At 37.3% G+C, this 14445-nt stretch overlaps 1 protein-coding gene across 1 annotated transcript in view; it reads left to right on the top strand.

Moving 5' to 3' along the window:
- Window positions 1–14445, top strand: part of ANKMY2 (ankyrin repeat and MYND domain containing 2) — a 38326-nt gene that overhangs the window by 1858 nt on the left and 22023 nt on the right. The window contains exons 2-3 of the mRNA XM_040260604.1: window positions 6970–7034; window positions 13055–13193. Of these exons, the coding sequence (XP_040116538.1) occupies window positions 6970–7034; window positions 13055–13193 (204 nt within the window). The remainder of the gene's footprint in view (window positions 1–6969; window positions 7035–13054; window positions 13194–14445) is intronic.

Here is a 14445-nt window from a genome sequence, read left to right as displayed (position 1 = left end):
AAAGTGTAAACAAGAGAGCAGTTTTGTAAAGTGGGTCTCTGAAAGGCGTAGATGGTGTGTGTGTGTGTGTGTGTGTGTGTGTGTGTGTGTGTGTTGGAGGGAGGGCAGGGAAGGGGAAAGCTTGGATAAATTATTGGGTGTCCACTAGTTTTTATTTGTAAAGATTAAATGAAACAATTGATGTGCATTTAGCCTGGTTAACCCTGTGACTTTTTTTTTACTGGGCTCACATTGTTCAACAAATTACATAGACCCTGTTTCAGCTATTTGGTGCAAGCTGATGAGAAAAGAAGTGAGATGGACTTAGTATGTGATACATTCTTGTCAAGTGAAGGTCAGTTGGACATCACTGTACTCTTAAAAGTAATGAGAAAACTGTAGCCAACCTTTACTGACTATTATCATGGGTCTGGCATAATTCTTAGCACTTTACATGTATCCGTGCATTTAATCTTCATAAGCTAGGAATACAGACCTCTCTGTAGATCAAAAGGTAAAGAATCTGCCTGCAATGCAGGAGACCAGGGTTCGATCCCTGGGTTGGGAACTTCCTTTGGAGAAGGGGATAGTATTCTTGCCTGGAAAATTCCATGGACAGAGAAGCCTGGCAGGCTACAGTCTGTGGGGTCGCAAAGAGTTGGACACGACTGAGCAACTAAGACACACATAACACTTTACAGCATTTTAAATGAGTTAGTATATATAAAGTATTTAAGATACTGTGTTGGCTATGATTATGGTAAATATGGCAGTCTCTATTTGATTGATAACAAACCAAGGAATTGGAAAGTTAAATAGCTTGCCCAATGTAACACAGGTAATAAGTGGCAGAGCAGAGAGATCATCTGGCCCACAGTTGTAGAAACATGCTGGACTTGAAAACAAACTAAAGAAAAAAATGAAAAAATGAAATCAACACCATAGCAGTCCATACCATATCTTACTCACTTTGAAAGGTAATTGCATTAAAATATTATCATCTGTCAAGTTAAATTAATTTTAATTGTAAGTGATTTTGTAGTTTTGTGTGCAAGTGGCTCAGGGGTGAAGAATCTGCCTGCCCAGCAGAAGACAGTGGATTTAATACCTGGGTTGGGAAGATCCCCTGGAGAAGGAAGAAGCAACCCACTCCAGTATTCTTGCCTGGGAAATCCCATGGACTGAGGAGCCTGGTGGGTTACAGTCCATGGGTCCCAAAGAGTTGGACATGACTTAGCAACTAAACAACAATTTGTAAAATAATTGTTGGCTTATAGTCGAACAAAGGTCATAAACAGAGCTTATATTTGTACTCATATAAGAAGCTTTTTTTTTTTAAAGAAGTGAGTACAGTTCTGATATTTTCCCCCTTTTGGTACATTTCTTGACTTTGAGAAGCCCTGGATTAGTCAGTACTAGTCTGTGAAATTAACAATAAATTTCTAGCCAAGCGTGACCTGTCACCTTGGCCAGTCTGAAATGAGCTCAGCAAAGTTTTGAATGTCTCCATCCTGCTAATCACTGCCCTCCAGAAGTTAAGCAGATTGTAGGGGGACTTATAGCCCAGAGAATACCACATATGGCACTGGACAGTTTAAGAACAATTTCTTCTTTTGAGTGAATTCATATGCTAGCTACTCTACAGGTTGTTTATCTGTTGGAATGCCAAGAAGAAGTTCCAGATGAAACTGAGAAGCTGTTTCTCACATATCCATTTAAATTATAGTCACTGACAGCATCCATTTCACAACATTTCAGAAGAGAAATGAAATCACTGAAGCACAGTTTAGTGGCTTATATTACTTGTAGATTGAGCCATTCTTCCAAGTTCTGATATCTTTTTCACTAAACACTAAGGAAGCACTGTTTCAAAATAAATGAAACCTCCTTTAAGAATATAAACCAGAAGGTCTTTCATTACTTATCTTGTTTAGTACTTGAAATCCCTGGAGTCAGTGTTGCTGATTTCACAAGAAAGTAATGTACTTTCTTTTCTTTTTCTCTTTTTCCATTATTTGTGTTAAAGGAGCTATGAAACAGGCTTGAACAATAAGGTTTATTCTACCGGTCTTACTGGAGTATAATTTAAGTATGATAAACGATGCATATTTAAAATGCACATTTTTTAAAAGAGAATTTTGACGTAAGTATACATCTACAAAGGCTTCACTGCAATCCACACAATGACCAGTTGCGTTACCCCAAAAGATTCTACATACCTTTTGTAATCTGCCACTCCCTCCAACCCTGTCTCTAGGCAACCACTGATAGGTATCTGTCACTTTTGGTTAAATTTATTTATTCTAGAATTTTATAAAAGTGGAATTATAAAATAAGTAGAGTAAATAATCCTCTCCCCCCTTTTTTTGCATGACTTTTTTCACTCAGCATCATGATTTTGAGGTTCATCTGTACTGTACCAACAGTTTGTTTTTTATTTTCTTCTTTTATTCCCCGTATATGGATATATCATTATGTGCTTATCTGGTCACACTTAGGGACATTTCAGTTGTTTCCAATTTGGGACTGTTAAAAGATCCTGCTCTAAGGTCCTGTGGAGTTAATATGGTCATTTCTAGTGCCTCTGGTATATAGAAAGATTCAGTTCAGTTCAGTCGCTCAGTTGTGTCTGACTCTTTGTGACCCCGTGGACTGCAGCATGCCAGGCTTCCCTATCCATCACCAACTCCCAGAGCTTGCTCAAATTCATGTCCATTGCATTTGTGATACCATCCAACCATCTCATCCTCTGTCATCCCTTTCTCCTACTGCCTTCAATCTTTCCCAGCATCAGGGTCCTTTCTAGGGAGCCTGTTCTTTCCATGAGGTGGCCAAAGTATTGGAGTTTCAGCTTCAGCATGAGTCCTTCCAATGAACATCCAGGACTGATCTCCTTTAGGATAGACTGGTTTGATTTCCTTGCAGTCCAAGGGACTCTCAAGAGTCTTCCTCAACACCACAGTTCAGAAGCATCAATTCTTCAGTGCTCAGCTTTCTTTATACTCCAGCTCTTACATCCATACATGACTACTGGAAAAACCATAGCTTTGACTAGATGGACCTTTGTTGACAAAGTAATGTCTCTGCTTTTTAGTATGCTGTGTAGGTTGGTCATAGCTTTTCTTTTAAGGAGCAAGCATTTTTTAATTTCATGGCTGCAGTTACCATCTGCAGTGATTTTGGAGCCCCCCCAAATAAAGTCTTATCATTTCCATTGTTTCCCCATCTATTTGCCATGAAGTGATGGGACCAGATGCCACAATCTTAATTTTCTGAGTGTTGAGCTTTAAGTCAACTTTTTCACTCTCCTCTTTGAATTTCATCAAGAGGCTCTTTATTTCTTCTTCGCTTTTTGGCATAAGGGTGATGTCATCTGTGTACCTGAGGTTATTGATATTTCTCCTGGCAATCTTGATTCCAGTTTGTGCTTCATCCAGCCCAGCATTTCACATGATGTACTCTGCATATAAGTTAAATAAGCAGAGTGACAATATACAGCCTTGACATACTCCTTTCCCTATTTGGAACCAGTCTGTTCTTTGTCCAGTTCTAGGTGTTGCCTTTTGCCCTGTATACAGATTTCTTGGGAGGCAGGTGAGGTAGTCTGGTATTCCCATCTCTTTAAGAATTTTCCATGGTTTGTTGTGATCTACACAGTCAAAGGCTTTGGCATAATCAATAAAGCAGAAGTAGAGGTTCTTCTGGAACTCTCTTGCTTCTTTGATGATCCAACGTATGTTGGTAATTTGAAAAAGATTCAGGTCTCCTAATAATCAATTATAGCATAGAGTTCAAAAACAAATTTGAATTCAAATACATAGAAACCATTAACTATATGACTGGGCAGGTTTTACAACCTCTCTGGGCTTCCTTGTGTTCATTTACAAAACAACTCTTTTAGATTCTATTTTTTTTTTTATACAGTGATTCATAATCCTAACTTAAGGACATTTGGTTACAAAGTCTAAAAATAGATATGAGTAGAAGAATTTAGAAACTTTACACTTAAACAGAGTCAGTATTTCAAAATGCATATTGTAATTAAAAGTCTATTTAAAATACATTTATAACTATGTATCTATGATTAAATCTGTATCCATGTATTATTTTAAAATCCAGACACTTTATTTTATACATGGTTTTACTTACACATAAATGTTATAGCAACTAAAAAGCCAAATAGTTTTTTTAAATACTTAACTTTGGTATAGATTCCTCACAAGAAGACATTCCTTTTGGGAAGTGAAGTGAAAGTTGTTTGGTCATGTCTGACTCTTCCAGGCCAGAATACTGGAGTGGGTAGCCTTTCCCTTCTCCAGGGGATCTTCCCAACCCAGGGATCTAACCCAGGTCTCCCGCATTGCAGGTGGATTCTTTAGCAGCTGAGCCACCAGGGAAGCCTAAAACTCACACGCGTCCAGATCCCGTGAGTGTCTGAGGGGTTGCTGGAAACAGAAATGTCATGTTTGTTCTCCCTTTTTGTCTGTCTGGCTGCTGCTTGTGCTCAGTGAGACCAGTAGTCCCAAACGAGAAAATAGGAGTGTCACAATAGATTTTATTATGCTGCTCTAAATACATGTAACAGGAGCATCTAGTGTGCACTGAAGTTGTACTCTGCCCTACACCAAGACAAGCCCTTAGTCCTAAGAGCCGTTTGGGATGGATGTTATTATTTCTGCTTCACTGATGGGAACACTGAGGATTTTATAGGACTTGTTCATTTTTAGAGTGATGCTAAAAGGTCTCTGGTATGGTGTCAAGAGAGGGCAGTAACAGAGAGACTCTCATGCTTACCATCATCTCTTTTCTGCTAAAAGGCTGGTCCATCCAGGTAAGTTATCAATCCCTCCCTAATGAAGCAGGTTAGGTTGTATTTTCTTCTCTGGAGTAATTTGGAGAAAGTCTCAACAAGGGAACCAAATCATTAAATATTATTTTCATCATTATAGGTCTGTTCATTTTTGTCTCCAATGAAATGTCTCACTTCCGATCCCCCTTTTACTACCACATTTCTTCATCTTAAGAGTTTGTTAACTGAGATTTAACACATTTCTTTCCCGAGGAAAGCTATTAATCTTTTAAACTTAATTGCAAAATATTGTTTGAGAGTCTCCTATATGCACAGTGAGAAATGGCCAAAAAAATAAAATCCCTCTGTGTTAACCATGCGTTTCCCATTTCCATGCCGTTGTAGACTTGTACAGTTTCCCACTAATGTCATTAAATTAGGAACACCAAATTAGAAATCATTGGAAGTTTCTCTTCTTAGGGGTATTGTGCTCATGTGTTTTCTAAAATCTGTTTTCATTCTCTGGATTCCCAAACTGTTTTAGAAAAATTTTCTAACCATGGTCCCTGCATTTCAAAAGACTAACTGGTATTCCATGGCATGTGAGTGAATGCCGCCTCTTTTTTTTTAAATTGCCCTGTGACTGGACAGATTCAGTATGTATTGTTAGCCCTTGGGCTCAACTTTTATAGAATTATCGGCCTGTTCCCTAACATGAGCCAAGTGTTTATGATTGTAATTCCCATCTTCCCCCTAACATATAGCAGGCTTTGGCATGATCACAGTCCCTATAGTATTCTCCCTTTATTGCATAAGCATCTCTTGGTTGGATGAAAAGTAACTTCAGTTATTCCTCAGTGGATAATGAGGTTAAACTGAAGCATCTTCCTCAAGTGAAATCGGGATGCTGGAGTTTGTTCGAATTCCTTTCCAAAGATGTTTGAGTCTCTGGTGAGAAACCATGGGTACGGATAAGCTTCTGTACAGAACGTGCTTGCACGATTGAAGCCTTTCCCCTCTCTCTCTGTAGCTGTAGCCATTCAGCCAGTGATGCCAACTGCTCCTCAGATGGACTGCAGGATCAGACAAACGAACTATTGACAGAATAGCTGTCGTAGTCCAGGGCCTTGCAGATCACTCACTTGACATTTCCCCAGCCGAGCTGTTGCAGCCTCAGTCTAGGAGACATTTCTGTGTCTCCCCTCTGTTGGTGAGGAGCACTCAGATTATGTGCCTAAGATGCAGGTCAGGTAGAAAGAAGCAGGCTAAACTCGATTCTGCTTTCCACCTTTAACTCTGGAAGAACTGCAGAGTTTAGCATATTCTTGAACTATAATTCTAAATTTAAAAAGAAGAAATAATTCCACATTGAGAATGCTTCAGTTCTTCTATGTCCTTTCAGAAGAGAGGCTTAGCTCATCCTTTCTCCCTGAGAACGTGCAATTTCATTATCCTGTTCCCCTTCACACTAGACATTTTTTGGCAGAACATGTGGTTGGCTTCTACTAATGATGGTAATAGCAACATTTTCTCCCGAGACTGCTTGCTTCTGTCAGTATGTCTTATAGACGGCTGGAAAACCTGACAGTTGTGGCCCAATTACAGCTTATTTACAAATTTGCAGAAACTGACCTTTAGTTTTATATCAGATGACTTTCAGTATGAGAGTCTGAATCCTGGCTGTACCTGCACTTTTATATAGTACCAGGCTTTAAAGATAATGTTTACCTCAGCATTTCCAAACCAAGAATTCTATTACAAGCATGCCATCAATTCACAGGGCCTAGTGGTGACAAGGTATATAAATACTGACTGTATTTTGAACCCCAGTTATTACATTGACTGCAGTTTAAGCTTTAGATGGTGGGTTGGATTAGATGCCCTTTAAGATTTGTTTCAGTATTAAAAGTCTTAGGCCTTGTGGTTTTTGTATTACTGCCAAAAGGAAAATGCGGCCAATTTAATATACTCTGAGGCCAGTGGAAGTAAAAGCAAGATGGAGCTATTTTAGTCTCTGTGAATCTGTTCTTGGGAATAATTACTTTGTGGAAGAAATACTACGCGATCGATGTTTTATTTCTTAACAACCTAACCTGACTCATCTTAGTTTCACAGATAATCCTTTAAAGTTTGTTTCCTTGGTGTTAGATTCCTTTCTAAAGATAAATAAACTTTGCATTTTCTTTCTTTCTTTTTTAAAGGTACTATCCAAGAAGCTGGAACATTGTTAGGCAGCAAGAATGTTCGTGTCAACTGCTTGGATGAGGTAAAATTTTAAATGTTTAATAAGATGTTTTACTTCCTATGAGAATAGATAATGTATAAAATCTAATAATAAGAGTTGTTTTCTAGCATTTGTCCTCAAGTTATATTAAGCTTTAAAGCAAATATCAGCAAGACAGGTTGCAAAAGACAAATAGCGTGTAAAAAAATGTTTAATTTTACTGGTAATCAAATAAGTGACAATTAAACCAAACTATATCATTTGGAAATGGCAACCCATTCCAGTACTCTTGCCTGGAGAATCCCATGGAGGGAGGAGCCTGGTAGGCTACAGCCCATGGGGTCGCAAAGAGTCGGACACAACTGAGTGACTGCAAACAAACAAATGGGAAACACTAGATTTATATATGCTAATGGATTAGGTATAAATTGATATCACATTCTGGAAAAAATTTTTTAGAATATTTCTCATTTTTAAACATGCATACCTTCGATCCAGCAAGTCTCCTTCTAGGGAAGGTTAACTGAACCTAAACTCTACATTATAGAACAGTTGCTATCCAAAATAACTTTCTAAGATGATGGTAATTTCTCTTCCAAGCTGTCTAGAATGGCAGCCATTAGCCATGTGTGGCTAGTAGCTACATAATTATGCAGGGCAGTTCTAGTACTATAGACAGTTAACTGAATTTGTTTCTCATGCAGAAAAGGAAGTGTTTTGTTAACCCTTTACCCACACATGGATAGCAAAATTAATATCAGAGAAAATAAAGATAAAGCAACAAACAAAAAGATGAAGACTCTTTGCTATAGAAGAATCCTCTAAGAACATGACAACCTTAAGCCTTCACTAATAAGCCTTTAAGCTTTGAGGTTCATAATGAAAAAGATGGAAATCAAAGGAGAAATTTGTAAGACCACAAAAGCATCTTCTGATTAAGTAGAAGTATTCAAGGATTGGAAGATTGGATAACCTAACAGGAGAAGGCAATGGCACCCCACTCCAGTACTCTTGCCAGGAAAATCCCATGGACAAAGGAGCCTGGTGGGCTGCAGTCCATGGGGTCGCTAAGAGTTGGACATGACTAAGCGACTTCACTTTCACTTTTCACTTTCACACATTGGAGAAGGAGATGGCAACCCACTCCAGTGTTCTTGCCTAGAGAATCCCAGGGATGGCGGAGCATGGTGGGCTGCCATCTATGGGGTCCCACAGAGTCGGACACAACTGAAGCCACTTAGCAGCAGCAGCAGCAAATCTCTGCACTGTGTTTAAGACAGAAATAGTACATCTCCATTTTACATGGAACACTGATAAAAATTTGACCATGAATGATACTAATTTGTACAGGAAAATTTTAGCTAATTTTGAACAAGGTCACCAAATGTAATATAACACTGAAAATAAAAATTTGATTCAAATAATAAAACATATAACCTGAATGCTTGCTAAAATTCTGAATAATTCTTGGCTAAAGGAAGAAATAGAAGTAGAAATTACCTACTATTTACAGCTGAAAGCACAATATTTATCAAAAGCTACTGTTGATCAAAAACTGGTGTCATGTGGCCAAAATCATATTCAGAGGAAATTTTGTAGCATTTATTATTGTACTTTAAATCTTTGTGGTGTTCTGAGCTTTCAGCTCATGAAATTAGATGAAAAATAGTATACTCAGAAAATATAGGAAATGAATTAAGAAAAATAAAATAGAAATAAAAAATTTAAAAAGTCATTAAACATAAGCAACAAAAGAAAAAACAAAAATGAAAACCTCTGTACTTCAAACCACACCATCCAAAAAAGTAAAAAGAAAACCCACAGAATGGTTTTACAGATCCTATCTGGTAAGGGATTTGTAACTGAAATGTGTTAAGAACCCCTACAACTCAATAATAAAAATTACAAATCACCCGATTTAAAAATGGGCAAAGGATCTGAATAGACATTGCTCCAAAGAAAACATACAAATGGCCAATATGCACATGAAAAAAGGCTCAAAATTAGCTGCCAGGGGAATGCAAATCAAAACTGCAGTGAGAGGCTACTTTATACCCACTAGGATGGTGAAAATAAAAGAGATGATAGCAAGTATTGGTGAGGATGTGGAGAAACTGGAACCCTCATGCTTGGCTGGTGGGAATGTAAAATGGTGCAGCTGCTCTTTAAAATGGGTTGACAGTTCCTCAAATGGTTAAACGTAAGAGTTACCATATGACACAGCAATCCTAGGTATATAACTAAGAAAAATAAAACATATGGCAATACAAAAATTTTGAACATGAATGTTTATAGCAGCGTTATTCGTAACAGCCAAAGCGCCAAAGGTGGAAACAGTTCAAAACGTCCATCAACTGATAAGTGGATAAACACAGTATGGTATATCTATGCAATGGAGTATTACTCAGTTATAAAAAGGAAAGACATCCTGGTGCATGCTACAACATGGTGAATGTCAGGTAAAATTCTGCCAAGTAGAAGAACCCAATCAAACAAGACTGTGAATCTTATATGGTTCCATTTATAGGAGAATTCAGAAATGAGCAAGTCCAGGATACAGAAAGCAGGTTCGTGGTTGACTGGGGCTGGGCAATGGGATTGGGTGGGGACCAATGGGAATGACTGTCAGTGGGCATGGTGTTTCTTTTGGGTATGACAAAAGTGTTCTGAAATTGACTGTGGTGATAGTTGTGCCACTCTGAAAATACTAAACATTATTTAACTGTAACATTAAATGGGTTAATCATATGGCAATGAAACTGTTAACAAAGAAAAGATAAAACAAAGTTATCAATTTAAGATCCCCCGCCCCCTCCCCCCAAAACAGACAGTTTGGAAAGTAGAAGCAAGAAAAGTATATGTATAAACACCAAGGAAGTAAATGAGAGCATAACTGCAGTGAGAAAAAAAAATTGTCATAACTTTTTTGTTAAAGCTAATTCATTTGGAAACCTATATGAAAGTAGTGATTTTTGTAGAAGCATTAAAATGAACATATTCATCTCATATAGAAGTATAAAAATGGAAAATAAAAAGATTTGTGTAAATGTGTTTAACTGCTAACTACCTTTTAAAGCTACAGACCTGAGTTTTACAAAATATTCAAGGACCATTTAATTCTCATTTTACACAGATTGTACCATTAATTCATAAAAATACGGGCAGATGCCCAACTCATTTTGATAAAATAATCTTAATGCTGATGCCAAAATAGGAAGAAACCCAAGCAAACTGTGGGCTCAATGCACTTTGTAAATAAGGATTCAGAAACACTATAGAAAATACTAGCAACTTTATACAGTGGTGTATCAAAAGAATAATAAGACTTAACAAAGTAAGGTTTCTCCAAGAATGACAGGATGATTCAGTTTAGAAAATCTTATGTAAATCACTACTTTACAAAGTAAAAGAGGAATATGTAGATCATCTCAATAGATATTATAATGTATTTGATAAAATTTAGCTACTGAGGGTAAAAACTCTTGAACAGATTAAGGTAGGATGGCTCTTCTGTAGCTTAATAAAAGAATAAGTTTCTGGAAACCCTCCACAAGCACTGGCATCCTAATGTTTAAAACATTAGACACACTCCTATATTATACTATCCTATGTATGTTTAAACTTGGAGAAGGAAATGGCAGCCCACTCCAGTATTCTTGTCTGGAGAATTCCAAGGACAGAAGAGCCTGGTGGGCTACCCTCCATGGGGGTCACAAAGAGTTGGACACAGCTGAGTGACTAGCACACACTAGGAGCACTAGGATCGAGACAAAGGTCCTGGACATGCTCTGAGTGAGCTGCACACAGATTTGGCCTCCTAGATATTCCTTGAACATAGAACACCAAAGAGTTTTACTCTTGAAGTCTCTTTACTGGAGCATTCTTGTCTGTTTAGTTGCTGAGCTGTGTCCAGCTCTTTGCAACCCCATGGACTGTAGTGCACCAAGCTCCTTTATCCATGGGATTTCCAAGCAAGAATACTGGAGTGTGTTGCCATTTTCTTCTCCAGGGGATCTTCCTGACCCAGGAATCAAACCTGCATCTCCTGCTCTGGCAGGAGGATTCTTTACCACTGAACCACTCGGGGAGCCCATTCTTCTTCTAGTTATTAAATATTTACATCCTTCCTCCAGGACTTTGTTCAAAATGCCACCTTGTCAGAGGCATATTCTTTGACTGTCCTTTTAAAAATAATAACCTCCTCTAACCTTCTGGCATTCCCTCTCCCGCTTATGCAATGTTGTCTCCCTATAGCGTTTATTATCACCATCTGCCTTGTCACCCCTACTAAAATTTAAGTGCCCAGGACTTAGACTTTAGGGGCTTGGGCTTTGTTCATTGCTACCCACAGTGCGTAGGTTTGTCTGACATAGCTTAGGCACTCGGTAAGTATTTGCTGAATGAATGTTTTTTTAAATGATAATAGAGTTATAACTTAGCAGACTAATATTGATGAATTCTTTAAGAGTTACGAGAGAGAAACTTTAATTATTTTTAATGTCATCATATCTAAAGTGTTTAAAACTACTCCCTTATTATTTTCCTATTACTACTGCCAAGAAACTTTGACAACTCCTACTAAGTTGCCTCTTGTACAACCTCCCAATAATTCTCACGTCAACATAACCTCTGATAATATTGAGGACTATGTTCATAAGAATAGTCTAGAATCATTAAAAACAATTTAAATTATGTTAGTACTCTAAAATTTGCCAAAAATGAGATTATATATTTTAGAGAGGTTTTCACCCAAAACAACTGAAATTCCAGCACTCACAGAGTCTCTCCTGGGTTCTGAGAAAATTTACTTATAGGAAACAGCTCATTTATTTATCCACCAAGTGGTTTTAGATACTTAACATATAAGGTTGGATATTCATTGGATATGGACAAAACATGTGGAGACTAAACAGTGTGGCCTAGTGTAAATACTACCGATCATTTCTCCATATTCATATAATCATATATATGACCAAATCATATTTATGATTGAAATATAAATGTGATTTTGAGGATCATTGTTTTAAAAATGAGGGCACTTTAATATACATTTCCTGCATCTTGTTGTTCTCATTGGCGGCAGTAATTCATGAAAATTTCTTCAATTCACTAAATACAGATGAATTCAATCAGTACATAATAATATTCTATGCTATGGATATACCATATTCAACTTTCCCCTTGATATGTATTCTATTTATTTTAAGGTTTTTCCTTACTTTTCTTTCTTTTGTAGTGCGTTTGTATCTCTTTGTTCCGTTTGTTTCTTCAAGAGCTATGTGTAGGCGAGATGAGAGCTCTGATAAATTTAGTTTCAGTCTTGCCCTGGCCATTTTATTAGTTAAGTGAGGTTGAGCGATTCTTCTCTGAATCTGTTTGCTAATCTGTTGAAAAGCTGTGGTAATGAAACTATCTTTTTTCTTTAAAAAAATTTTTTTAAATATAAATTAATTTATTTTAATTGGAGGCTAATTACTTTACAACATTGTATTGGTTTTGCCATACACTGACATGAATCCGCCACGGGTGTACACGTGTTCCCCATCCTGAACCCCCCTCCCACCTCCCACCCCATCCCATCCCTCTGGGTCATCCCAGTGTACCAGCCCCAAGCATCCTGTATCCTGCATCGAACCTGGACTGGCAATTGGTTTCACATATGATAATATACGTGTTTCAATGCCATTCTCCTAAATCATCCCACCCTTACCTCTCCCACAGAGTCCAAAACACTGTTCTATACGTCTGTGTCTCTTTTGCTGTCTCGCATACAGGGTTATCGTTACTATCTTTCTAAATTCCATGTATATGCGTTAGTATACTGTATTGGTGTTTTTCTTTCTGGCTTACTTCACTCTGTATAATCGGCTCCAGTGAAACTATCTTTTTTTCCTCAGCAGTTTATAGAAGATCCAAGTGGGAAGTGAGTATAAAAATGTAGATTATAAAGATGGTTTTATTAATTCCTTTTATTTTGTGTTCTAACTTAATTGCATAAATTGTTCACAGGTGGGGGAAAGGAAAATAAGTAAAATTAATATTTTTTTCCCTTTCTGTTAAAGAATGGAATGACTCCTCTAATGCATGCTGCATATAAAGGGAAACTTGATATGTGCAAATTACTTTTACGACATGGAGCTGATGTAAACTGTCATCAACATGAACATGGATACACAGCCCTCATGTTTGCTGCACTTTCTGGTGAAGTTTCAGCATTTATTCTAATACATTAATAATAGTCACCTGTACAAATTTCTTATATGTATATTTTTTCATTAAGTGTGTTTTTGTTGTAGTAATTTTAAGATCATGTCTTATGGAAAGACATGATGGGAATTGGTTTTGAAAAGGTACAATGTATGAAATATGTTATATAGTTAATTTGGTGATGTTTCTTCAGTTATTTAAATCACCTGATTCTGTTGATGGTGTGCTTTGTTTAGAGTCATGAAGCTTGATCTGTTATTCTTACAAGTTAGTTCCTTTGATGTTCTATAGTTTTATATTTTGAAGTAACACTGAAGCTTCTTTGTTGTTCTGTTGACACAATAGCTGCTATATAGAGCAATTTGCTTCACTGACATTTCTGTATGAAATAGGGTGATCTGTTTAGAAACTTAACTCTGATTCATGTTTCTTATAATTTGTGAATGAAGACAACTTGGGAAGTATCTAAAATTAAGTGGAATTATCTGCACTTGTTACAGTTTTTAAGAAAATATGTAATATAATATTATGCTTTGAAAGCAGTAACCTGTAGTTTTTTAATCCTAGAACTGGAAGGCATTTCTAAGCATAACATAAAATATAGGCTTCAAAAAGGGCAACAGTGCCTAATTTGATTACATAAAATCTTAATTTTTCCATATGTAGAAAATAACCTACATTTAATTTAAAATTTAAATTAAACAATATGGAAAATAGTTATTACATGTCTTGAAGGCTGTTCAGTTCAGTTCAGTCACTCAGTCGTGTCCGATTCTTTGTGACCCCATGGACTGCAGCATGCCAGGCTTCCCTGTCCATCACCAACTCCCGGACCTTACTCAAATTCATGTCCATTGAGTTGGTGATGCCATCCAACTCTCTCATCCTCTGTCGTCCCCTTCTCCTGCCTTCAGTCTTTCCTAGCATCAGGGTCTTTTCCAGTGAGTCAGTTCTTTGCATCAGGTGGCCAAAATATTGGAGTTTCAGCTTCAATATCAGTCCTTCCAATGAATATTCAGGCCTGATTTCCTTTAGGATGGACTGGTTTGATCTCCTTGCAGTCCAAGGGACTCAAGAGTCTTCTCCAACACCACAGTTCAAAAGCATCAATTATTCGGCACTCAGCTTTCATTATGGTCCTACTCTCACATCCATACGTGACTACTGAAAAAGCCACAGCTTTGACTAAATTGACCTTTGTTAGCAAAGTAATGTCTCTGCTTTTTAATATTTTGTCTAGGTTGGT

The sequence above is a fragment of the Oryx dammah genome, unplaced genomic scaffold (assembly GCF_014754425.2).
Source record: "Oryx dammah isolate SB20612 unplaced genomic scaffold, SCBI_Odam_1.1 HiC_scaffold_18, whole genome shotgun sequence".
Classification (NCBI taxonomy): domain Eukaryota; kingdom Metazoa; phylum Chordata; class Mammalia; order Artiodactyla; family Bovidae; genus Oryx; species Oryx dammah.
Note: the sequence above shows the minus strand (reverse complement) of the source record. Positions and strands in the feature narration are given on the sequence as shown.